Here is a 25,731-nt window from a genome sequence, read left to right as displayed (position 1 = left end):
GGAGGCATTCTGTGTAGGAGCTAGGAATGAAATGTCAAATAAATAAATAAATAAGCCAGCCAAGAGATCCTTAGCATCTATGAGCCCATCAGTATCTGAAGAACCAGCTCTATGGAATCAGCTTCTTAATGAACTTTATCTAAGGCCTAGCAATTGGCTCTTTTCCTAATGTATGTTTCTAATAGGGCTTTCCCTGAAGAGTGACTCTTCTATATTTGAAATATTATACAGTGGTACCTCGGGTTACATACGCTTCAGGTTACATACGCTTCAGGTTACATACGCTTCAGGTTACACACTCCGCTAACCCAGAAATAGTGCTTCAGGTTAAGAACTTTGCTTCAGGATAAGAACAGAAATTGGGCTCCGGCGGTGCGGCGGCAGCAGTGGGAGGCCCCATTAGCTAAAGTGGTACCTCAGGTTAAGAACAGTTTCAGGTTGAGAATGGACCTCCGGAATGAATTAAGTACTTAACCCGAGGTACCACTGTAGTTAAATGCTTTTAAGATCAGTTTCTAGACTGCTATGTATACATTATATACAGTGTGTGTGTGTGTGTGTGTGTGTGTGTGTGTGATGGTGTACATTGCTTCGGAAACATTTGTTTGAAAGTGGTGAATAAATCCTTAAATAAAATAAATAAAGCAGAGATCTTAAAAAAGACCAGTGTGGTAAAATACGTCTTTCCATCTCATGCAATACAGACCCAAGAAGACCACAAGTGTTCCCTGTATTATCAAAGCAGCAAGAATATCTATGAAGCAGCAACAGATTTCGAAGTTGGTGTGCTTGAAAATGTTGAAATTAAAGCAATAGTAAATATTTCAGAGAACATCACCTGTCTTTGGTTTTTTAAAGAGAACCAGAATAACTGTAATTCCTCTCTGGATTTGGAGAACAGGTAAGCAAAGAGATACATTGGGTGATGATTGTGATAGAATTTCCTATTATTTGCTCTGGTTCAGAAAAGTGCTGAGCATCTGGGGGAAGATTATATGAGCAGCCAGAACTTTACTTGTCGTTTTTGCCTTAACTGTTCTCACTACTGAAGAGGCAATTCGCAGTGACTTGCCTCTTCAGCAGAAGGAATAGCTGGGTCAAAAGCCACAAGTACACAGAGTGCACAGTTTTCTCATATACTTATATGTCCCTACTTTGACACACAATCTTTAAACCTACCAATTAAATTCACCTCAGTTAAATACAAAGAGCTAAGCTTTACTCGGGGCATGCCCATTGAACTGAAGGGATGTAGCTTAGCCACGTTCAAAATTTTCAATTCTGAGTAAAATTTATTTGAATGCCACCCACTCACTTTAGATTCCACTGAAAGGTTCACTTCTGTCATTCTGGACAGAGGTTCTTTCTTAGGAAAGGGCGGTTTAGCACTCTTCACTTATTTGCTAGAAGTCAGAAACAACAGGTGGGGTGGGCACCTGCAACCACACATTCAGAGCAAAGCTGCCACATCAGCCTGTCCAGTTTACAATATTCAACAATAGTTACTGAATGTAGACATACAGTCTCTCTTGCGATGAGACAACAGCCATCACATATTTGAGTTACAGGGGAATTTAAAAGGATTCCGGTGCAATAAGTACTTTGATAAAACTCCGAAGAAGCCTTGAACCTGAGACCTTCTGCATGCAAAGCAGACTTTCTACCATTGAGCTATGGCCCTTTTCCAATTTGGCTAAGGCCTTTCTCCACAGAATGATTAGTATGATGGTTTAGTCTGGTCCCAACCACAGGTTTTGCTTGCCTGCCTGCTTGCTTGGTGTTGTTTTTGTTGTCAATTTGTTCTGCTTCCTTTTACTTTCACATGAAGTTGTTTTTTTGTTTTTTTAATGGATGCTTTCCCCCTATTGCATAGGCATGTTGTTTCAAAGAAGTTTCCAAAAATTAGAGAAACCCAGGCTGGAAACCACACGCTGTCCATTAAAACCAAAACTGATAATTACAGGGTGACATTTACAATTCATATAAAAAGTAAGTATGACATGGAGACAAAGGAATGGCTTGATCACAACTTGATGAAGGATGATAGGGCAGGAACGGGTCCATGTATGATGTATGCCTAACTTTGAAACAGCAAAACATGTTGGATTCTTCCCCCTGCAGGGATTTTCCCATTCCTTATTTGAATATTTTCCCCTCCCTCTTTCAGTTCTGGTATTGTGTGCTATTTTTCCCACGTCACTCATCTCATTTCAAGCAAGGGTACATCATCCCTCTCAGGAAAAAGCTCTGAGCTGCTCAGGGTCAATTACATTTTTCAATGGTGGCTGGATTTTTATTTATTCCCCCTTAAGTATCAACCTGATGTGTTGTGACTCTTCTAAGCTTCCTGCTTTGAGCAGATGGGAAGTTTAAGAGTATTGATCAACATTTGCTCTTCATATTTAAAAAGAAATGCAGGGAAGACAATTCCCTGTTTTGCTGAGGGTGGGGTTGAAGTGGGATTGAAACTAGGTGTAAGGAATAGTCAAGGCAATAAACAACTATTTTACTTTTAAAAGACACCTGTAGGCGGCCCTGTTTAGGGAAGTATTTAATGTCTGACTCTGTATTATTTTTGATATTTGGTTGGAAGCCACCCAGAGTGGCTGGGGAGACCCAGTCAGATGGGTGGGGTATAAATAATTTATTATTATTATTATTATTATTATTATTATTATTATTATTATTCTCTCTCTCTCTTATGTGAAAATTTTCTTCAGAATTTCCAACAGCTTTTAAAGGGAAAATGATTCAAAAATATAGGGGACTGTGAAGCTACTACAATCCTCTCTATAATTACATTTATAAAGAGATGTTTGTCTCTTTGTTGGGGAAGGGGAGTAGAAAATGCACGAGAGGGGTCACATATACAACATGAATTCAAAACACTCTTATACCACTTTAATAGCCATGGCTTCCCCCCAAGAATTCTGGGACTGATAGTTTGTTAAGGGTTGCTGGGAATCATAGGAGCCAACTCTTGGGGGCCATGTGTGCTTGTTAACCCACAACAATAAAATTGTGTGGGCTGGGCACTCACAAAGTCAATGAGAAAAGCCAGCAGGTAACAGCAGCACTGCCTCTGAGAGAAAAGCAGTTGAGCTCTACCTTCTGCAGCCAGCTAGTGAAGCACCCTTTTCGGTGGGGGGCTCAGATGTGGAGGCACAGCCTCTCTACCTCTGAGTCTGAGCCCCTCCCTGCAGAAAAGGGTGCCTTGCTGTGGAGAGGAGGAGGAAGAGGAGGATCTGACTAGAGAGAGACAAAATAGAACCCTTGACATGAACAAAATGTCTAGCCCTTTTGTGAAAACAGCTAAATAACTTCAGCATCTCAGTATACAGCCAGTGCAGAAACGTTATTCATGTGAATTTGGTTGATAGAGCTTTGGTTTGATAGAGCCATGTCATTACAGAGGAGGCAGGTTTAGTCGTTGTCTGAGGACTATCCCTGCCTCTGGGTCTGGTCCTGACCGGACGAATACTAGAATCAGCAAGGGATACCCACATGACCTGAAAGTGTTGCTGTGCAATGCCAGGTCAATGATTCATAAGACCACTGCCATCCATGACTTGATCGTGGATGGAGGACTTGACCTGGCATGTGTAACAGAGACTTGGTTGGATGAAGCAGATGGGCCTGTCCTTGCCGCTGCTTGTCCACCAGGTTTCTCTTACGCACAGCAACCCAGGTCATGTGGGCGGGGAGGGGGGGTTGCAGTGATTTTTAGGAAGTCATTAGTTTGCACCAGGCGTCCTATTGGGAAGACCCAGTTTTCTGAGTGCATGTTCTGGAAGTTGGGCAATAGGGGCAGTACAGGATTCCTTTTGGTGTACCGACCTCCCCGCTGCACCAAGGATTCCCTGCCCGAGCTGCTTCAGGTCGTGGCGGATGTTCTCCTGGAGACACCTAGTTTGGTCGTCCTAGGGGATTTTAACATCCATGCCGACACGACCTTACAAGGGGCCGCTCGGGACTTCGTGGAAAGCATGGCCTCCATGGGGCTGTCCCTGAATAAGTCTGGCCCAACCCATAGCCGCGGACATGCCTTGGACCTGGTGTTTACCTCTACGGATGTTGGTGATCTGACACTAAGCAAAAGCGAAACGAAAGAAGTGCCATGGTCAGATCACTTCCTGGTGCAACTGGACTTCTCCGCGACCCATCCCCTCTGCAGGGAGGTGGGACCGATTCGGATGGTCCGCCCCCGCCACTTAATGGATCCAAATGGTTTCCAGAGAGTGGTTGGGGATGCTTTATCCCATGTTGATGGCCTTTCAGCCGATTCCCTGGTGGCCCGCTGGAATGTGGAGTTAACCAGGGCTATTGACTGTTTGGCTCCGAAGCGCCCTCTCCGATTGCATGAAGCCCGGAGAGCCCCGTGGTTTTCCACGGATCTGAGGGCAATGAAACAATCGTTGAGACGGCTAGAGCGCCGGTGGCGGATAACTCATTCTGAATCTGACCGGACACGGGTTAGAGCTCAACGTCGAGCCTACCAAGTGGCGATAGCGACGGCGAAGAAGACTTTCTTCACCGCCTCTATTGCATCTGCAGAAAACAGCAGCAGGAGACTCTTTCAGGTGGTTCGCAATTTAGCGGAACCACCTGTAACATCGGGGCCCAGTACGGGCCACATGTTCTCCTGCAATGATTTTGCAATTTTTTTTGCAGATAAAATCGCTCAGATTCGGGAAGAAGTAGACTCCACCGTGGGAGCAGGGCCGGGGCGGGAGAGTGCTAGAGTCCTGTCTGGTCAAGTTGTGTGGGATCAATTTCAATCTGTTACCTCCGAGGATGTGGACAGGCTGCTTGGACGAGTGAAGCCAACCACCTGTCTCCTGGATCCTTGCCCATCCTGGCTTATAAAAGCTAGCCGGGAAGGACTGGGCGATGGGCTTTGTGGGGTGGTGAATGCTTCCCTCTGTGAGGGAGCCTTCCCAGACCCGCTGAAAGAGGCGGTTATTAAACCGCTTCTTAAAAAACCATCTTTAGATGCGGCCACGATGGCCAATTATCGCCCAGTCTCAAACCTCCCATTCTTGGGCAAGGTGATTGAGCGAGTGGTTGCTGAACAACTCCAGGCACGCCTGGAAGAAGCGGACCATTTGGATCCCTTCCAGTCGGGATTCAGGCCTCATCATGGGACTGAAACTGCCTTGGTCGCACTGGTTGATGATCTCCGGCGGGCTAGGGACAAAGGTGAGAGCTGTTTCCTAGTTCTGCTGGATCTCTCAGCGGCGTTTGATACCATCGACCATGACATCCTTCTGGACCGTCTTGAGGGGCTGGGAGCTGGGGGCACTGTCATACAGTGGTTCCGCTCCTTCCTCCTGGGCCGTGTTCAGAAAGTGGTGGTGGGGGATGAGTGTTCAGACCCCTGGCCGCTCACTTGTGGGGTGCCTCAGGGTTCTGTCCTCTCCCCCATGCTTTTCAACATCTACATGCAGCCGCTGGGAGCGATCATCAGGAGGTTTGGGCTGGGTGTTCATCAGTATGCAGATGATACCCAGCTCTACCTCTCTTTTAAATCAGAACCAGTGAAGGCAGTAAAGGTCCTGTGTGAGTGTCTGGAGGCGGTTGGAGGATGGATGGCGGCTAACAGATTGAGGTTGAATCCTGACAAGACAGAAGTACTGTTTTTGGGGGACAGGAGGCGGGCAGGTGTGGAGGATTCCCTGGTCCTGAATGCGGTAACTGTGCCCCTGAAGGACCAGGTGCGCAGCCTGGGAGTCATTTTGGACTCACAGCTGTCCATGGAGGCACAGGTCAAATCTGTATCCAGGGCAGCTGTTTACCAGCTCCATCTGGTACGTAGGCTGAGACCCTATCTGCCTGCGGACTGTCTCGCCAGAGTGGTACATGCTCTGGTTATCTCCCGCTTGGACTACTGCAATGCGCTCTACGTGGGGCTACCTTTGAAGGTGACCCGGAAACTACAACTAATACAGAATGCGGCAGCTAGACTGGTGACTGGGAGCGGCCGCCGAGACCATATAACACCGGTCTTGAAAGACCTACATTGGCTCCCAGTACGTTTCCGAGCACAATTCAAAGTGTTGGTGCTGACCTTTAAAGCCCTAAATGGCCTCGGTCCAGTATATCTGAAGGAGCGTCTCCTCCCCCATCGTTCTGCCCGGACACTGAGGTCCAGCTCCGAGGGCCTTCTGGCGGTTCCCTCACTGCGAGAGGCCAAGTTGCAGGGAACCAGGCAGAGGGCCTTCTCGGTGGTGGCGCCCGCCCTGTGGAATGCCCTCCCATCGGATGTCAAGGCGATGGACAACTACCTGACATTCAGAAGACATCTGAAGGCAGCCCTGTTCAGGGAAGTTTTTAATATGTGACATTTTAGTGTATTTTTTATCTCTGTTGGAAGCCGCCCAGAGTGGCTGGGGAAACCCAGCCAGATGGGCGGGGTACAAATAATAAATTATTATTATTATTATATATGTAAATATTCACGAACAATGCACTTTCTCTCTCTCTCTCTCCCTTGTGAAATGCGTTTGTTTGTTCTGCGTTTGGATGAATCTTAAAGCATCAAGACCAAATTTTCCATGAGATCACCTTCTAAGTTTGTATATAACTAGGTGCCATTTTGAAACAAGATGGTGGGCTGAACCGCTCAAAACTACATTGATTTCAACCATTGATATAAAAACTGCGCTTTTTGGGGGGGGGGCTTCTTAGAGTTCCTGACCAACACTGGGTACAAGGCTGCTAGTGCTCTGATAAATGAACAATTGGATTGATTGATTGATTGATTGATTGATTGACTATAAATAATAAAAGTAAAAAACTTCCATGAATAAATAAATGATAAGGAATTCTTGCATTGTTTTCAATAGAAAGCCCAAGAAAGCCACATTTTATACTAAATAAGCAGCGAGAAGTTAGCTGCCAATCAGAAGGATATCCTAAACTAAATTTTGAATGGTTTTCTTGCAAGACCCCTGATGAAAGGTAGGTCACCTGTTTTGCTACCAACCTGTCATGGTTTCTTTTCTTTTCCTTTCAACTCTACATTCAGATTGGACATCTTCCAACTGAGATAAGACTGCATACGCACCACAAACATGCAAGTCTGATAGACTGTATAAAAGGGAAAATACAGTAATCTGATTCTCCTTTTGTTCTGTAGAATTTCATGTCCAGCCACTGAAGTTGCAAGCTTTTTGCCCCCTTTCATCTGAAATCAAATATGTATATGTAGTGAGAGGAACCAGTGTGCCTCGCTACTTCTAAAATGTGAGCAGCATACAGATCGAAGAAAAATTCAGAATCCTGTTTTGAACCACCCTTCTCTTAGAATCTCATTCTGCACCAAAATGCCAAAGACCTGCTCCAGATTTCACAGGAGGCTTTTGCAGTTTGGGCCAGCAGGAGCCCGTATGTAGAGTCCCCTTGAGTCATTCTTGAGTCGTAACGACAGCAGTGTTATTGGCTTTGAACACGTGGCCTTTTGTCATTCTGTTTTATAGCTGCAGAAGTTCTAAGGCTGTCCAAAGTGAAGACATGGATGGAATACAACAGGCCCAGCTGAAATTACGAGAAAACGAATTACTCTTTCGACAACATGTGTGGTGTTGTGCAGTTAATGAGTTTGGAAAAGTCTGCACCGAACTCTATACAATAGGTAAAGATACAAATGTATTTATGGGTTTGGACTCTTTAGCCCCTTTATTCATGCTAACAGTACCACTTCTTTAGTAAGACCCAGTGTGGTCTTCCATACGCTTGCATAGCAGAGGGAATGTTTCATTAGACAGGTTGGTGGAGGGTTTGCCATCAATATTTCCTTATGAACAGAAGGGATGGGAGACCTGCTGTTGAATTCTGACTCCCCTCAACCCCATCTAGTGTGGTCAGGGATGGTGGGATGCTACCGACCAGCAACATCTAGAAGGCCACAGGTTTGCCATCCCTGCTGCACAGGGTTTCTCTTTTTGCTGTCTGTCAGTGGGGAAAAAATGCCTGCAGAAAGTACAAGTTTGGGCAGTCTAAGGATCATTGTGGTTCAACTGCCATCCTTTCTTGTTAAATTGATTCAATCTCTCACCTCCTGTAAGATCCTCAGTTCTTGGTTTTGCGATGCATAGCCAACGCACCATCCCAATCAGCTTTTATACTTCCATTCCAGTCACAGATTTTGACGGGCATAAAATGTGACGCTGCCAATTGATAGGGTGAAATTGCAGCCTTACTGGTGCAAAGCGTTGTCTGGCATTGTTTCTCTTCAATTGGGGAAGGGCAAGAATAGAAGATTCTTTGCATGGGGAAGGTCCCTGGTTCAGTCCCTGGCATCCAGCCCGTATTTCTATGTGAACTGTGAAAATAATGTCATGTTTTTTGTTGAATGGTTTGTGTTTATGTTCTGTGCCAATAAAACATGTGCAAGATCTCTTTTATTTAAAGTGTTCAAGCAAAATAATTTACAGTGGTACCTCTGGTTACAGATGCTTCAGGTTACATATGCTTCAGGTTACAGACTCCGCTAACCCAGAAATAGTACCTCAGGTTAAGAACTTTGCTTCAGGATGAGAACAGAAATCGTGTGACGGTGGTGCGGCAGCAGCGGGAGGCCCCATTAGCTAAAGTGCTACCTCAGGTTAAGAACAGTTTCAGGTTAAGAACGGAGCTCCAGAACGAATTAAGTTCTCAACCCTAGGTACCACTGTATTTATTTAAATGTTTTGGCACACTTCTTCATGATACTATGAGTTGGAGGGGAAAGGAGCCCTGATATTTGCAACAATTTAAAATGGTTCCTCCTGCTCCAAGTCACTTAAGGTCTAAGTATTGACACTAAGCACTCTAGAATCGGTTTCCTTCCTTCCTTCCTTCCTTCCTTCCTTCCTTCCTTCCTTCCTTCCTTCTTTCCTTCCTTCCTGGAATCTTATAATGTATTATTTACATTGATGACTGATAAAAAAAAAATCATCATCAACCAGTCCTCTATACTCTCATGAAGACCTTCTTCTGCCCCTCCCTGGGAACTGCAGATTTTATTTTAATAGAATCATAGAATTGTAGAGTTGGAAGGGACCCTGTGGGTCATGTGGTCCAACCCCTGCAATGCTGGAATCTGTTGCCCAACGTGGGGCTCTAACCCACGACCCTGAGATTAAAAGCCTCATGCATGTACACCAGACCCAGGCATGTACATCAGACCAAGGCAGAGCACTAGAACCTGTTCAACTTTCCACTGCCTATGCCTTCAGCAAAAGCAGCCTGAGACTTTGCCTTCAGCTTGGGTCGAAGTGTAAGGATGACTTTGGGATTTGGAAACTAGTTGATGTAAGTGTGTGTTTAACACTTGCTGTGTTTAGTTCTGAGGTTGCATTTGTGTTCATTCAAAATTCTATTAGTGTTTTACTAGGGCCAGATAATTTTGTTCAGGTGTGTTTTCCATTGATTTTGGCATTCTAAGCTGACTCTGTTCTAATTATCTGCTCTGTTGCTGCTTCACATTAGCATTTAATTGTTGATCATTTTATTGCATTTTGAATGATGTTAGCTACCCTAAGCACTACTTTGGTAAGTGGAAAGGGATAGTAGTAGTAACTATTATTATTATTTGCTGGTGTTGTTATTTTATTGGAATTATTTTTATATTTCAGATCTGAGTGTACCAGGAAGCCCTATGCAGGAATTCTTTCTTAAAACGGGAGAGCTATTGCTTTTAAGATGTCGTGGTATATCTGGTGATTATAACTTTGGAATGAAGTGGTATTCTGAAAGCAAGCAATTGATGCAGGTACCAAGAGGAACCCATTTTCCTGTCAGCACTTACTGTAGCCTTATATTAAAAATACTAACTTAAAAATCCCCTGTGTATCTCTTGTACCTGTGTAGCTGTTCAGAAAGTGGTGAGAAATCTCACTGCTTTCCAAGTGTCTCAAAGGTTCAGGACCACAGTCAGGGAGAGTTCCCACACTTCTAACACTTCCCCGTGCCTCTTACTAAAACACCTGCTTGCTAATGGCATTTTGAAGACTCTTGCCTAACTCTGGTTCTGAAATAAGCACCATATTAATGTCGTAATATATTTTTTAAAATACTGAGTTGGAGCCAGACTTTTGATTCAACCCACTGAAAAGCTTATGAGACCTACATTAGTTGTGACTCGCTAAATTCCTATTGATTTCAGTAGTTCTGAAGCTTTGCACAGCTCCACACCACAAATGAATGTCACCATCTCTTAAATACTAACTTTTATTTTTTTTAAAAAAATAGGGCTTGTCACTCGAAGGAAGGAAGAATTTGAACTCCAAGAGGGTTAAGACGCAATATGCATTTATTTTCCCAATGGAAACACAGAGTCACAGGCATTTTAACTGCTCGTCCAAAGAACTTGCTGCAAATAAGAGTGCTTTGGTTACAGTTTTAGGTAAGTCATCTGCCATATAAAATGTTTGCACAGGGACATAGAAAGCTGCTACCTGTTGAACCATGTCTACATCCCATTGAATTTAATGGGGCTTACTCCAGGGTGAGGTTACTATTGCAGCCTTAGATGGTTTATAAAATAAATGCACAGATACACACATAGCAGTTTCCACACCCTTAGTGCCTGTTTCATGTGTGCCTGTTTCACTGCATTTCCTATGATGGAATTTACAACATGAGAATGATGCATAGTCCAGGATATTTTGTTTTTATTTTATGTGTTAATGGCATTTATATGTCACCCAATAAGAGTGTTGTCTGGCTAGCGTGCAAATAATACAATATTAAAATTTTTAAAAATCTCATATAAAAATCCCAGCATTAAAAAATCAGCACAAGAATTTCAGCCGCAGAGAGTTAAATAGCATTAATGAATAAATACTTGCTGGTCCAGATTGGCTGAGAATCTTTTAGTGCCTTAGCAATACTTGTCTGATTTCAAGTCCTCTAAGAAGGAACTGTGTTGCTCTGACAGAGCAAGTGTGCTTGGCACTGAATTCATATTCTGTTGAGGAATGAAGCACCTATCTCGCGACCTATCGAGTGTTTGTTGCTTCTCAGTTTAGGGTGAAAATTATTGTGCATCAAGGCTAAGGATGCGGAGGGAAGGGCAGATTTCGATACAGTTCACATTTAAAGGTGAATCTACCTGATTCTCACTTTCTGAAACAAAATGAGAACCAAAACCCAGTCACCCTTCAAAAATCACACTTCTCCAAATCTTGCAATCCAGTTCTCTAGCCAAGTAATATGTACAAAAATGCATACACTGGGGCAAAGTGTACCTAGAAATGCATGTTTCTGGACAATGACGGACCAAATCTGGACAATGACGGACCAAAATGCATTATCCCGGGGGGGGGGTGCTTTGCAAAAATGCATGCAAATGTGCATGTTAGGAGAAATTCATTAAATAAATTACAAACTGATAAGGAAATGTGAAGAACTGAAACTGACAGAAAGGAAAATTGACAGATTCCTCCCCTCCCCCTCCCTGCAAAAGGTGAGTTTTGACATTTAAAGCAATGTCAAGGGACAGGCTGCATGACAACTGCTGGAGATGTGGAAGTAAAAATGCAAACTTAGAACATATGATGATTAACTGCCCAATGATAATATCATTTTGGTGCGAGGTGAGGATATATATAGCAAGAGTAATAAAAAGAAATTGTTATTTAGGGGATTTGAATTTAATTCTAAATTATATACCAGAAACGTGGGAGATTACAAGGGGTCAAAAAAAAAAAGGGATGTACTGTGCCATATTAGAAGCAAAAGAACTTGTTTTGATGAATTGGAAGAGCCGCAAAAAGATTCCATTGAACACATGGATTGACAATATGGACAGACTAGCTACATACGAACAAATTGCATATCAATGCAAATTAAGAACGTATAAATATGAAGAAATCTGGAAGGAATACTTAAGCGATAAGGCGGACAGTGGTGGGAAGTAGGGGGAGGAGAGGTGGGGAAATATTGTTAAAAAGGTGTAGTTATAGGTATATCAGTACTCAAATCTGAATTGTTAAATTGTGTTATTAGTATTATTGCGGTTTTTGTTGTGTGTGTTTTTTGTGGTTGCTGTTTGTATTGAAAAAGGGTCAGGCTGCATGAAGGACCATCTCTTCTTATGTGAATCTGCCCATCTGATGAGATTGCCTTTTGCTCCCCTCTTATTTGTGCCATTTCAATTTGAAGCAAGATTTGTGGCAAAACATGAGAGGGCTTTTTCTGACCACATCCATGCCATACACTTAACACACATGGCTTGCCGCAAAGAACCCTGGGAAGTGTATGTTACCCCAACAGTGTTACAATTTCCAGCACCCGCAACAAACTATGGTTCCTAAGATTCTTTGATGTGGTAAGGTGCTTTAAATATGCTTTAAATGTATGGTGTAGATGTGACTTCTCTGTTGGGGCCCTGCATATGCCCCAATAATTCAGGTTATCTTCCTCTTCATTCCTTTTCTGTTGGTAATTGAAAACCATCCTTTTAAAACAAGCTTTTGATTCTGTTCCTGCCGCATGCATTCATAGCTACTGTCAGTCTTTGGGTTTTGGCTTTTTTCTGGAGTTTTTTGCTTTGTTGCTTTGTATTTTGAGGATCGGATTATTGTTGCTTTTAGCTTCCTTTTTTTATTTGTAAGCTGCTTTGAGCAACTCCTTTGCAGAAGGGAAATGCAGGGTAATTATTTCTGAAAACGTTTTCATTTTAAATAAAAATATCACAACATCATTTTGATATATCTTTCAACAGATAAGGGTTTTATCAATTTCACCAACGCAAAGGAAGATTTTGAAGCTGATGTGGCGGAAAAGTTGTGCCTTGAAGTCACACTAATAGCATATCCATCAATTAGATGTATATGGATGTCTTCCCAAATGTCATTTCCTTGTATACAGACTTACACAGATCTTTACAGGTAATTAACTTTCTTTGAATGTGCTTCTGTTGTGTGTAAAGACTTGCAGCCACTATTTTCTGCACCCTTCTGAGTCAACGGGTTTAGAATCGTTCTGTGTATTTGTTTCCCATGTTTTGTATTGCCACAGTCTCTGGTTAGATAAAAAGGTGATTGAAAAAGACCCTTAATTGGTATTGTTTTGGACAAAAATGCACTGCAATCTCCCCCATGCTCTGCTCACCATCTCATGTTGCACATTGTATTTCTTCGTTTCTTCAGAGTCAATGCAGCAGAAAACTCAGGACATATATAAACCACCATCAATGGTGTCTGCAGGAGGCCTTCAGTCTTGCAGTGATCAATTGGCCATATAAGGGATGAGAGGATCTTTTCATTATTCTAGTCTCAAGCTGTATATATCTTGCTTTAGTACCCCCATCCCACCCACCCAAGAATCAATTGACCCGTTTTGTGTACTTGCAAGAGCACACATCCATTGATTGCTACTCTGAGGCAACCACGAGGAGCCGCTGCTATTATTATTATTATTATTATTATTATTATTATTATTATTATTAATACCACCCTTCTTCCAAAGATCACAGGCCAGTTCACAACATAAAAATACAAAATGAGAACACAAAATACATAATAAAACAAAAACAAATCAATAACCCCCCCCAAACACATTTAAAAGAATGTTAACCAGCCGAAGGTCTCGTTATACATAAACGCTTTTGCCTGGCACCTAAAGTTTTATAACAAAGGCTGTGTTTGCTCTGTACTGGATCCAAACCTGTGACTAATGTGTGTAAATCCATGGCAGAGCATCTTCTTTGGATGCTGAAAGGTCCTGGTCCAATTTCCAGCATCTCCAGGTAGGGCTACCTGTTGGGCCCTGTCTGAAACCCTGGAGAGCTGCTGAAAGTCAGTGCAGACAGTGCTGAGCTCAGTGGACCAATGGTCTGTGTAATGAATGTATGGGGTTGCTCGTGCGTAAGTTGCCACCATGCCTGGCTAGGTAGCCTGGTTAAACCTTTCCTGACTGGACAGCCCTTCACTTCGTGGCTGTTCAGTCGCTAGCAGAATCCGTCAGTGGGCGTTTCTTAAACTTCTTCCAGCACAAAAGCTTAAACTTCTTCCAGCACAAAAGCTCTACACCTACTTTCCCTGTGCAGAAGTCTTCTGCGCAGGGTGGGTGTGGGCAGAGGAGGACCTGTGCTCTCCCTGCTGGTCTCCAGTGAAGAGTCCTGGAGACCCCTCTCCGATTCCCCCAACCGCCCCCCTTTATCCCTGGTGTTATGCTGATTTCCTTCCCCAGCCGATGAGTTCCCTCTCTCCCTGCTTGGCCCTTCTCCGGCATCGCTTGGGAGCCCTGCCTCCACTTCTGGCTCCGATGTCAGTTCCCTGACAGTCTGATTCAGTATAGGGTAGCTTCCTAAATACTATTCAAAGAACAATACGGATATTCACTGTGATGGTTGTACTGTCTCCCATCTTCAATTATAAATCCATAGGCACAGCACAGACCACCTGAGTGAAGCTCGCAAACTACTGGTGGTTCACAGACCACAGTTTGAGAGCCAATGGTCTACAATGATTGGCCAAATCCCTATAGGGTTTCAGGAAGGGGGTCTTCTCCTAGCCCTCCCTGGAGATGCCAAGGATTGAATCTATGCAAATTTTCTGAGCCCTCCGAGCACAGATCTTCTGGGATGGGGGAGAGAAGCCATTTCCCTAATCAGTTGCTCACTGCAGTTCTTCCCAATGGATAAAAGAGGACCTATGTCATTTCCCTCCTAGGGAGAAAAGTGGCTAGGAAGGGAGGGGAGATGCCAAGCAGATCAATAGTCGCTCTCCCTCTCCAGTTCTCTGCTCTGCCTGAAGCCAAATGGAAAGTAAATTTCCACACAGCATTTTGATTTCAAGCCATACCACAATGACTCCCATCCACCTACAACTTCCTCTAAACTTTTCCAGAAAATGTTCTTAGTGCCCTTTGGTTTTTCTGTTCCCTGTTTGTAAAATAGAAGGTATCTCTCCGCTCACTTTCACTTCCCCAGAATTAAACCAAAAATGTATCAATGTCTATTGCAAGCCTTCCTTTATTTTCAAGCAGGCTGGCTGAAACTCCTGCACTGAATCGGTCTCATGAAACTGAAATTCACGTATAAATGCTATTTGATTCCCTACATTTTATTACCCTTTTATGTATACAGTGGTACCTCAGGTTAAGTACGTAATTCGTTCTGGAGGTCCGTTCTTAACCTGAAACTGTTCTTAACCTGAAGCACCACTTTAGCTAAAGGGGCCTCCTGCTGCCGCCGTGTTGCTGGAGCCCAATTTCTGTTCTTATCCTGAAGCAAAGTTCTTAACCTGAAGCACTATTTCTGGGTTAGCGGAGTCTGTAACCTGAAGCGTATGTAACCTGAAGCGTAGGTAACCTGAGGTACCACTGTACTAGCCATTTGTTACATCAGAGCCCAATTATATGTCACATCAGCCTTCCGCAACCTCCAAATGTTGGATGACAACTGCCATCATCCTATACTGGCTGGGGATGAGGAGTTTTGTAGTCTGAAACTTCTGCAGGGCACAGGGGAGGGTAAAGTTGCCTTCCATCAGTCACACTTTTCTATTTTTAAAAAGGAGCTTGCTTCGATCGGCCACTTTTATTTTGAACTGCAAGGGAAGAGGGTGAGTGGGAGAGTTTTGAGACTAGTGGGTGGGTGAGAGGGGAGAGGAATTTGGAGGTTGCCATATTGGCGTCTTATGTAAGATGAAAATCATGAGTCACTGAGATCCGTTTCCCAAAGACTCCCTGCTTGAAACCCTGCAGAGCTGCTGCCAGTTTGTGTAGGCAGTACTGAGCTAATTGGAGCAGTGATCTGACTTGGTATAAGACAGCTTCCTATGTTCCTAAATCACTGGCAACATTTGTTAAGCACAATTTTTGAAATATTTATACTATTAACTAACATGTTAAGGTATCTGTATTTGGGTTCTGTCAGTTCTGCATTGAAACTGAGTAGTATTATATGTCTTCTTTCTTTTCCTCTGTAAAGTACAAAACGGCTATTTATAAAATATGACGCAGGGTGAGATTCTGTAGCAGTGCCCAAAGTTGCCGGACAAGAAAACATAAACACTGCCACATTGGTCCTTGAGCATCACTCACCACCAGCAACAGAGGGACTTTTCTTCCTGTTTGTTGTTGTTTTCCAGGATGTCTGTAACATACTTAGATTTATTTCTGGTCCATTACAGAAATGAATGATGCTGTTGCAGGATACACTGAGTAGCTGAAGGAAGGGTTTCCCTGTCACTGAGTGCATAGATGTTATTTGTGCAGAATGTTTTTAAAATGTTGCCTTTCTAAAGGATGCTTTGCAGTCCCATCTGTCCAAGGCAGCCCTTTCACAGCCAGATTTCTTTTCCAAAGTTGAGAGGAGCAGATTCCTCTGGTACTGTTGTGTGCTTAAACACTATTTTTGAAGTAGCAGGTATACAATTATGTATACAGCCATTCTTCCCTGGGAATCGTGGCTGTGATAGGGAGGTGATCTCTGGCAGGTGCCTTCCAAAGCCTTCCAAAGCTAGCTTTCCCTTGCTTCAATGCAGGAAGGTTGCAGAACCAGTTTTTCAGAGCTCGCTCCATGGCAGAGAAAGGCATCTGGTAAGGGCACTTTCAAAGGGCTTTCATTATGTGACATTGCCACTGCAGTTGATGAGGAACACAGAGCTCCCTATATGTTGTTGGTACCCTGACTATTGGACCACCCTCTAAGAACAAGAGGCTGGACCAGGTGAGCCTTGGGCCTGATCCTACAGGGCTCTTTGCAGTGGCGGACCTACATTTATGGGGTCCTGAAGCTTGGACGGTCATGGGGGCCCCTTCACAACCAGCAACAAGGTCAGGGTAACCACTGTTATCTTCCTCCATGGCAGATCACCACATCCTAACTTCTGTGCTACTGACTCTCAAACTTTGGGGTTGTTAAAATATAGACAACAAAAAATTAATCAATTTGAGTCGGGCAATGCAAATTGGGTCTACTAGACCCAACATTTGTAAGCAATGTAGACCAAAGTCACCTCTGGGGCCTCTCTGGGGCTTCATTAGTTTCATTGTTGACCTGTCCCTGCTTCTTTGTATGTTCTTATGCTGGCCGGGGCTGGTGAGAGCTAGACTGAAACCCAGATATTGAGGACCACAGGGTCCCCTGCCCTATCTTTGCCCCAGAAGTACTGTGTGGTTGTTCTTACTGGACTAGAAAACCCCTAACCTTAGTAGAATGGGCACTGATTCCAAAGGAATTTCTTCTGTTAGTTGAGGCAGTAGCTGGTGGCATGGTGGAGTGGAGTCACCTACTGTACCTGACCTCCTGGCAGATGAGTTGTTTCTGCTTACAGGGAGGAGAGGGGAAAGGACAATGTTGTGGGGAACGCAGCACAGTGCAAATGTACCACAGAGGCAATCTAGTGCTCCTACTCGTGCATATTCACTGTGCCCCCCTCCTTCCCCTTCCGAGAAGCAGCAGTGACTCATTTACTTGGAGGTCAGGTAAACGTCCCTGCCCTACCATGCTGTCTGCTACTAAGTTGATGAACCTCTTTCCAGAACTAATGCCTTCAAGGTGAGGGCACCATTCCTATTCATGGAAGAGGGCACCAATGTAGCTTGGCCACGATGCTATATTGGGTTCTCATTCTTTGATAGCTGCCTGGTTTGGTTTAAAAACAACAACCACCTTTTAAATCGCAAATGCATATGGATACATGCTTGGGTGACTCTTCCTTCCTTCCTTCCTTTGTGAAACAGCATCTCTTCAAAATTCTGTGACCATAAGGACAAACCAGGGGAATATGTGTTCTACGCAGAAAATGACGATTTGTCTGTGAGCAGGACATTAAAACTCTACGTGAAAAGTGAGTTTAAAGAGGGAGGGAGAGAACAGATTGGAAATGCTTGCCTCCATGCTGCTGTTGCTCGTTTGTTCTTCTTCTTGCAAAGGTTGGGAGACAAACGCAATTCAGTTTGCATTTAAAGCTAAACCCACCTTATTCTCACTTCCTGAAAGCAAAAACACAGCCCTCCTCTGAAATTTGCACTTTCTCTGAATTTTGCAATGCAATTCTCCAACCACGTAGTATGTACAAAAATGCATTATGCAGGTTAAAGTGTGAAAAATAACAACAACAACAACAACAAAAAGTGCATTGCATTATGGGAAATTGCTCTGCAAAAATGTGAATACTTAACCAACTACAGTTCCCAAGATTTTCAGAGGAAGCCTTGTGCTTTAAATGTACATTGTGTATGTAGCCCAAGAGAGGCCTGGCTCAAGGATAGAGATACCCTCACCTGTAGCCTTACATTGCATACCCACCAACACTTTGAAGCCAAAATTTGGGACACAAAATCTTCCCATTTTTTTATCATGAGAGCATGGTGGCCATTTTGGAGTTCATCTCCACTTTCAGGCTGAGAGCCAGCGTTTGTCTGTAGACAGCTTTTCTGGGTCATGTGGTCAGCATGACTAAACCGCTTCTGGTGCACAGAACACGGTGACGAGTGCCAGAGCACATGGAAACACTGTTCACCTTCCTGCTGCAGAGGTACGTATTTATCTACTTGTGCTGGTATGCTGTTGAACTGCTAGGTTGGCAGAAGGTGGGATAGAGCAATGGGAGCTCACCCCGTTGTGTGGATTCAAACTGCCAACCTTACGATCGGCAAGCCCAAGAAGCTTGGTAGTTAAGACCACAGCGCCACCCGTGTCCTGCAGGTCATGTATTTATGGGGAGGCTCAAAGTATAGGGAGACTTGCTCTGATGAAGTTCAGGAATTATTGTTCTAAAGTGCTCTGTGCTGTTTTGCTGTATCTTTTGCAGGGAAACCTGTTTTAAAAATGTACAAGACATCAACTCAGATTTCTTGCGCCGCTGAGAGCAGGCCTGCGGCATCTTGGGTCTGGAGACAGTGTCCTGACAAGAAAACAAAGTAAATAAAGATGTTGATGGCCCTTTCCATGGATGTTAGTGGCTGCATTTTTAAAAGCAGCTGAGATGCTGTGGTGTGGTTTAAGATTCTGCAAGAAGTTCTGTTTGCGGCACCAGCAAAGATCCCTTTCATCCAAGCTCCCCATTTACCTGTGCTATACCTGACATCATATACGGTTTCCCACCCTTGTTCCAGCCCATAGTATGTTTATCTAAACACATCTGTTAAATACAAATTATCTGTGAGCTAAAAAAGCTAAGTGATCAGCTTCTCCATTCCTACACCGCTACTGAAAGAATATTAATATATATGCAGCACACACATCTGATGATGCCCTTGCCTCAGGTAAACAATGAAAAATGTAAATGGCTCTCTTCTCCCCACAGTTGCACAGAAATCGCAGGTGGAATATCAAACAACACATATGATGGAAATACCTTTGGTTTCCAGATTGTAAACAGCACTTTAGATCTATCGGAAGTAGAAGACAGATTTTACGTAGAGTGCTGTGCCAACAATTCGGTGGGCTTTGACTGTGAAACAAGCTTAATTGAAAAAGGTATTGTACGGAGGTACCTGTAAAGATGGATTTGGCAGTCTGTATAAGGAGGTATAGCCAATGTGGTACCCTCCAGATGTTTTCGAATTGCAGCTCCCATTAGCTTCAGCCAGAATAGTGAATGGATGATGGGAACCATAGCCCAATAACATCTGTGACATGTTGTGGAAAAGGGGAGAGGTTTGTACTTTCTCAGGCAATTGGCAAGAATTGCTTATATGCAACAGCTGGATTTTAGAGTCCCAAAGAGATCTGCCCCCATGGAACTTTGAACAAACTATGCATTTTTACTAACCTGACTTTGAACTTCAGTTGAGTTTTCAAGACCCAAGTCCTTTGCCTCTGATTCCATGATGTGCTGAAACCCTGGGAACGCCACCTTTGGGTTGCTGAGTTGTATCTTGTCTCCCCACCATCTTCTTATTGTGCTATGCCTTCATGGTAAACCCTAAGACAAGTCACAGTTTGCATTTTACAAGTGGGAAACTGAGGCTAGAAGATAGTGGTTGGACCAAGGCTTCTCAGTGATACCTGGATCTCTTAAATTTAAATATAAATGATTGTTCAGCTGGGAACACACTGACCTCTAAAGAATAATACTGTGCTTACCAAAAAAGGAAGCACGGCAGGTTTTAATCTGTCTCATTTATGGGTATTGTGTGGTGGTTTGTTTTAATGTTGCTATTGGCTTGTTTCTATGAATGACTCCAACATCCTTCTATTTGCTCTGTGGGAGCCACATTATAATGCAAAGCATGGGTTCCATGCTAAATTCCATGGTATGTAAAAATATATTAAATGTTTGTAACTTCAGAAATGAGTCCTGTGGCACCCTGAAGACCAACATCTCTATTGCGGCATGAGCTTTTGTAGATAAGACCATGTTTCATCACATGCGCAAAGTCATTTTATCTTTAACGATACAATGAAGTGCTTAACAATCCACCTCTCTTCAAATTGCAGGAGAACATCCCCTGTCCAATAATGTTGCATTATATGCAACTGCTGGATTCTGCTTTTCGGTCATTGCTGTGTTGTGTGTCTTAATTTGTCAAAACTACAAAAAGGTAACAGATGGCCCCAATGTCTGTCTTTTTCACTTTGCTCTGTTACCTTGAATGTCCTTTTCACTATTCCTCTTTTCCCATTCCCTGTAGCAATCGAGGTACAAAAGCCAGCTGCAGATGATACAGATGGTTGGGTCTTCCTCTAACGAATACATCTACGTGGATTTCAGCGAGGTCGAGTATGAGCTCAAGTGGGAGTTTCCCAGAGAAAATCTGGAATTTGGTGAGTTTGGTGGCACTCATCATAAGATTAGAAAGCGCATCGCCAAATTCCAAGATGAGGAGGACATATTCATTTCCCTTTTTCTTGTAGGGCAAGAACTTGGTTCCGGTGCTTTTGGGAAAGTGGTGAATGCCACGGCATATGGAATTAGTGAAACGGGAGTGTCTGTCCAGGTCGCAGTCAAGATGCTAAAAGGTAGCCTATCCATGTATGTTGTAATGCAGGGATGAGGAATCTGTGGCCCTCCAAATATCCTTGGACTCCTTTATAACTGACTACTGGTTGTGTTTGCTGGAGAGGATGGGAGCTGGAGTCACAGAATCGTAGAACTTTAGTGTTGGAAGGGACCCCAAGGGTTATTTGCCCAACCCCCTGCAATGCAGGAATTTCAACTAAAGCATCCAGGACAGGTGGCCACCCAACCTCTGCTTAAAAACCTCCAACGAAGCAGAGTCCACAACCTCGCTAGGAAATTTGTTCCACTGTCTGACAATTCTCACTATCAGAAAGTTTTTCCGTGTGTTTAGTTGGAATCTCCTTTCTTGTAACTTGAAGCCATTGGTTCAAGTCAAGCATGCTTCCCTCCTCCATGTGACAGCCCTTGAGATATTTGAAGATGGTTATCATATCTCCTCTCAGTCTCCTCTTTTCTAACCTAAACATCCCCATCAACTACATCAACATATATACTGGTATATAAATTTCTTCCTCTCTCCATTTTATCCTCACGGCAACCCAGTAAGGTAGGCTAAGAGTTTGTGACAGACCCAAGGTCACCCAGTGAGTTTTCTGGCTGAGTGGGGATTTGAACTCTGCACTCCCAAGTCCTAGCCTAGCAGTCTAACCACTACACCACACTGGCTCTCATGTGGAGGTCCACAAGTTTCACACTGCTGCTATAAAGACTGTAACCTGTTCTTGATTTGTGGGGGGAAGCCTATCTTCAATTCAGTGTCTGGGGTGCTTGTGTGGAAGCACGATCAAGGCAGAGCAGGCCAACCCAACCGCCATTCACAGTGAAGAGGCGAGGCAAGGTGACAAGGGTCATTTGGTCGCTTGGTTTGACATCAGTTCCATCTACTCTGTACAGACAAATTGCTCAGGCTGAGGAAACAGAATCTAGGGATTTAGAAAGGTCAAGTGAAACTCCTGTTGGTGCCCTGCCTTACATCACCTGGCAACTGCTGAGTCAGCAAGCTGCAGGATCTACTTCTGACCCAGCTGCATTGGCGACACCCAAGCAGAGCAGATCCCTGGCAAACAGCTCCCTCTTCTGACAACTTGCTGTGGTGGCACAGAGAGAAAAGCACTTGAGTCGGACTCTGAAAGATGCCCAATCCTGTAGTGAGCCCTTGCATGAGTGCTTAATTGTGCTTAATGTGCTGGTCCCAGGGGTAACCTAAGAAACACAGTCCAGGTCCAGTCCAGAATCCAAAGGTTCCACTAGGAGTTAGTCCAACAGGGCCAAGGCAGGACATGAGGCAGGAAACCAGGGAAGGACAGGTACAGGATCTCAGGCAGGATCTGGCAATCAGCAATGTTGCTCCCACAAACTGGGGCGGGGTCCAACAGCCTTTTATCTTTGTTGGGGTAACGGCTGGTCCTGATCCCCTGGTGGCTCACCTCCCTGTTTCACCCGAAGGCGAGCACTCCTCCTGCGAGTACTCAGGTCTCTCCTTCTCTCAGGCCTTAGTCTCTGCAGCTCGGGAGACATCGGTGGGTCACTAGGCCCAGGGGCTGCTCAGCTTCCCCTGACCAAACCGGTAGTGGAGCAGCTGTAAGTGATGGCCCAGCTGGAGGCAACGAGGTAATCCCTGCATCTGGAGCCAGGGCAGACTCAGGCCCCTGACTTGGCCAGCTGGTGTTTGTTGCAGGGGAACCTGTGCAGACTGGGACTCTTCAGGATCAGCCCCCAGACTTTGTTCAGATGATGCCTGAGGCAAAGGATCTGGTGCAGACTGAGACTCTTCTGGTTCCGAGTCTGAGCCCAAGTCCCAGGTCATCACACTTAAGAACATAGGAAGAGCCAGACTGGATCCAGCCAAAGGCCCATCTAGTCCTGTTCTCATAGTGGTCAACCAGATGCATCTGAGAAGACCAAAAGCAAGACCCAAGCACAACAACGCTCTCCCCTTTTATGATTCCCTGCAGCTGGTATTCTAGAGGCACAATGCCTCTGACAGTGGTAGCCATTAGCATTTCAAAACATCTGCAGACCCTGATGTTTCTCCTACGAGTTTGTGCACACTCATTTTGTTGTTTGAGGGAGATCTATTGCAATCCAAAGTTTCTGGTGGCATGTCTTCCCTCTCTTTGCTGTAGGACTGTTATGTGTGATGCTGCCGTGTCACGGTTGTGAGTAGGTGATCATGTACAGTGGTGCCTCGCAAGACGAAATTAATTCGTTCCGCAAGTTTTTTCTTCTTGCGAGTTTTTCGTCTTGCGAAGCACGGTTTCCCATAGGAATGCATTGAAAATCAATTAATGCGTTCCTAGGGAGACCGCCTTCAGACCAGGTCCGGGGACAGTCTGTCCCCGGACCTCTTCTGAGGGCTGGCGGGGGGAGAAGGACTTTTCTCCCCACCGCCAGCCTTCAGAACAGCCTTCTGAAGGCTGGCGGTGGGAAGAAAAGCCCTTCTCCCACCGCCAGCCTTCAGAAGAGTTCCTGCAGGGCTGCCTAGGCTGCGGATAGCAGCCTGCTGCCCGGCGCGAGGGGCGCTCTGAAGCAGAGCGCCCCTCGCACGGGGCAGACATTCGCAGCTTGGGGAGCCCTGCAGAACTTCCCCGCAGGGCTCTCCAAGCTGCGGATAGCAGGCTGCTGCCCCGCACGAGGGGCGCTCTGCTTCAGAGCGCCCCTTGCGCGGGGCAGACATTCGCAGCTTGGGGAGCCCTGCAGGACTTCCCCACAGGGCTCTCCAAGCTGCGGATAGGGGCAGCAGGCTGCTATCCGCAGCTTGGAGAACTCTTCTGCGGGGAACTCTTCTGAAGGCTGGCGGGGGAGAAGGGCTTTTCTTCCCACCACCAGCCTTCAGAACAGCCTTCTGAATGTTGGCGGTGGGGAGGAAAACCTTCCTCCAACCGCAAGTCTTCAAGACAGGTCCGGGAACAGAGGAGAAGCGCTGCCGCCTTCCCCTCTGTTCCCGGACCTGTCCTGAAGGCTTGCGGTGGGAAGAGGGCTTTCCTCCCCACCGCCAACATTCAGAATGCTGTTCTGAATGTTGGCGGTGCGGAGGAAAAACCCTCCTCCCACCGCAAGCCCCGGGAACAGAGGAGAAGCGCTGCGCGCCTTCTCCTCTGTTCCCGGACCTCCCACCGCAAGCCTTCAGGACAGGTCCAGGAACAGAGGAGAAGGCGCGCTGCGCTTCCCCGCTGTCCCCGGAGATTTCCCTATGGGCTTTCGTCTTGCGAAGCAAGCCCATAGGGAAATTCATCTTGCGAAGCCGCTAAAAATCGGAAAACCCTTTCGTCTTGCGGGTTTTTCGTTTAGCGAGGCATTCGTCTTGCGGGGCACCACTGTATCAGAGAACAGTCCTTTATTTGAAAGAGTCCTTTGCCTGAAGAGCTGCCTAGTCCAAAGTTTAAACTGCTTGTAGTTTTCAGAACATGGTGTTGATTCTGAGGATGACGTCAGCACCAAAGCAAAGAAACCATTAACATGTGAATTATGTTTGGGCTTTGATTTGTGGAACATCAAGCAAAAGTCCCTGGATATCTGACTTCATGTCCCACAGAAGCCAGGGATGTATTTTTTCAGACCTATGCTGGCCATTATGGCTGCATACACAACATGCATTTCAATCACAATCCTGGGAAATGTTCCTTATAGTTATTCCTATGAACAGCAAGTAAGTCCCATTCCATGGAGGTTGATCCATTAAGGTGAATGGGGCATTGCCTCACTAGGGACAATCTGCCCTCAGCCAGCCAGCCCCCACCTCCTCCTTACTTCCAACCAATCCAGGGGATGTTACTAGCTGGCTGTCAACTCCTCATTAGCCTCAGTGTTGCCTTTGTAGAACTCATCAGGGAGGAGGTTCAGGTTGCCTCTGCCTATCTTTGGCTCTGACTTCACCAGCCATTGGTTTGGGCTTCATTTCCTGTTGGCTGCTCTGGTCTTCTGCTCCACCACTCCCAGTGGGCACCAGCCTCCCCTGGCCCCATTGACTTCACTTTCAAGTAACCACTCATACGGCTGAGCTCTTGGAGGAAATGGAATCCCATTCTGCTTTCCATGCATCGGATTGATCTCCATCTACTACCATACCAAATTACTGCCTCTGCTGCTACAGCTAAAGTCGACCTATGCAGTGACCTTAAGTTTAGGATTTAGCATTGTACATTGAGAATCTAAAGCCGTTTCCCTCATCCTGGTGTTTTCCAGGCATTGCTGGACTACAGCTCCCATCAGTCCTCAAGTCAGCATGGTCAGTGGTGATGGGTGGTGGGAGTTGTAGTCCAAATCCATGAAGGTTGGAGGAGGCTGATCCTAAAGCCTTAAATTGCATGGACTTAACCGCCCTTCCCAGTATAGGCAAATATAACTACACTTCTGGTGCTGTTGCATTTACAGACAAATACAGCTCTTCCGAAAAAGACGCTCTAATGACTGAACTCAAGATGATGACTCGCATTGGCAGTCATGAAAACATTGTGAATCTGCTTGGAGCTTGTACCGTATCAGGTAAGGAGCTGAACAGCCAGTGGGCAAAGCCATCTACTTATGCTAGACCCTTCAATGTGACCTCTTTTTGCCTGGGTTGAGTACCCAAATGTAGAATTAGCATTGGCCTGTTGTGCCTGTAGCTCCTGTCCAATGGAATGAAAATTCACATTTAGGGGATCTGCTGAGTCTTTGATGGAACTCGGGAGACCATAGATCAGTGGCAGAGCACCTCCTTTGCTTGCAGAAGGTTCCAGGTTCCGTTTCTGGCATCTCCAGTTAAAAGGATCAGGCAACAGGTGTTGGGATAAACTTCCCTCTGTCTGAGAGCCTGGAGAGCCACTGCCAGTCAGAGAAGACA

At 45.0% G+C, this 25,731-nt stretch overlaps 1 protein-coding gene and 1 long non-coding RNA gene across 3 annotated transcripts in view; one reads left to right on the top strand and one right to left on the bottom strand.

Annotated features, from left to right (window-relative positions):
* The window catches only part of LOC309341374, a 376,013-nt gene that overhangs the window by 14,852 nt on the left and 335,430 nt on the right, over window positions 1-25,731 (bottom strand). The gene's annotated exons all lie outside the window — the stretch shown is intronic.
* Window positions 1-25,731, top strand: part of FLT3 (fms related receptor tyrosine kinase 3) — a 59,613-nt gene that overhangs the window by 21,642 nt on the left and 12,240 nt on the right. For both annotated transcript variants that reach the window (XM_081860167.1, XM_081860168.1), the window contains exons 3-16: window positions 705-901; window positions 1,874-1,989; window positions 6,846-6,960; window positions 7,479-7,633; window positions 9,618-9,754; window positions 10,234-10,387; window positions 12,710-12,875; window positions 17,680-17,786; window positions 18,753-18,861; window positions 19,248-19,420; window positions 20,384-20,487; window positions 20,578-20,710; window positions 20,801-20,905; window positions 25,281-25,391. In XM_081860167.1, the coding sequence (XP_081716293.1) occupies window positions 705-901; window positions 1,874-1,989; window positions 6,846-6,960; window positions 7,479-7,633; window positions 9,618-9,754; window positions 10,234-10,387; window positions 12,710-12,875; window positions 17,680-17,786; window positions 18,753-18,861; window positions 19,248-19,420; window positions 20,384-20,487; window positions 20,578-20,710; window positions 20,801-20,905; window positions 25,281-25,391 (1,882 nt within the window). The remainder of the gene's footprint in view (window positions 1-704; window positions 902-1,873; window positions 1,990-6,845; window positions 6,961-7,478; window positions 7,634-9,617; window positions 9,755-10,233; window positions 10,388-12,709; window positions 12,876-17,679; window positions 17,787-18,752; window positions 18,862-19,247; window positions 19,421-20,383; window positions 20,488-20,577; window positions 20,711-20,800; window positions 20,906-25,280; window positions 25,392-25,731) is intronic.

Source organism: Podarcis erhardii (genome assembly GCF_964252035.2).
Source record: "Podarcis erhardii genome assembly, chromosome: 4".
Taxonomy (NCBI): domain Eukaryota; kingdom Metazoa; phylum Chordata; class Lepidosauria; order Squamata; family Lacertidae; genus Podarcis; species Podarcis erhardii.
The sequence above is the reverse complement of the archived record's forward strand: the minus strand, read 5'-3'. Positions and strand labels throughout refer to the sequence as shown.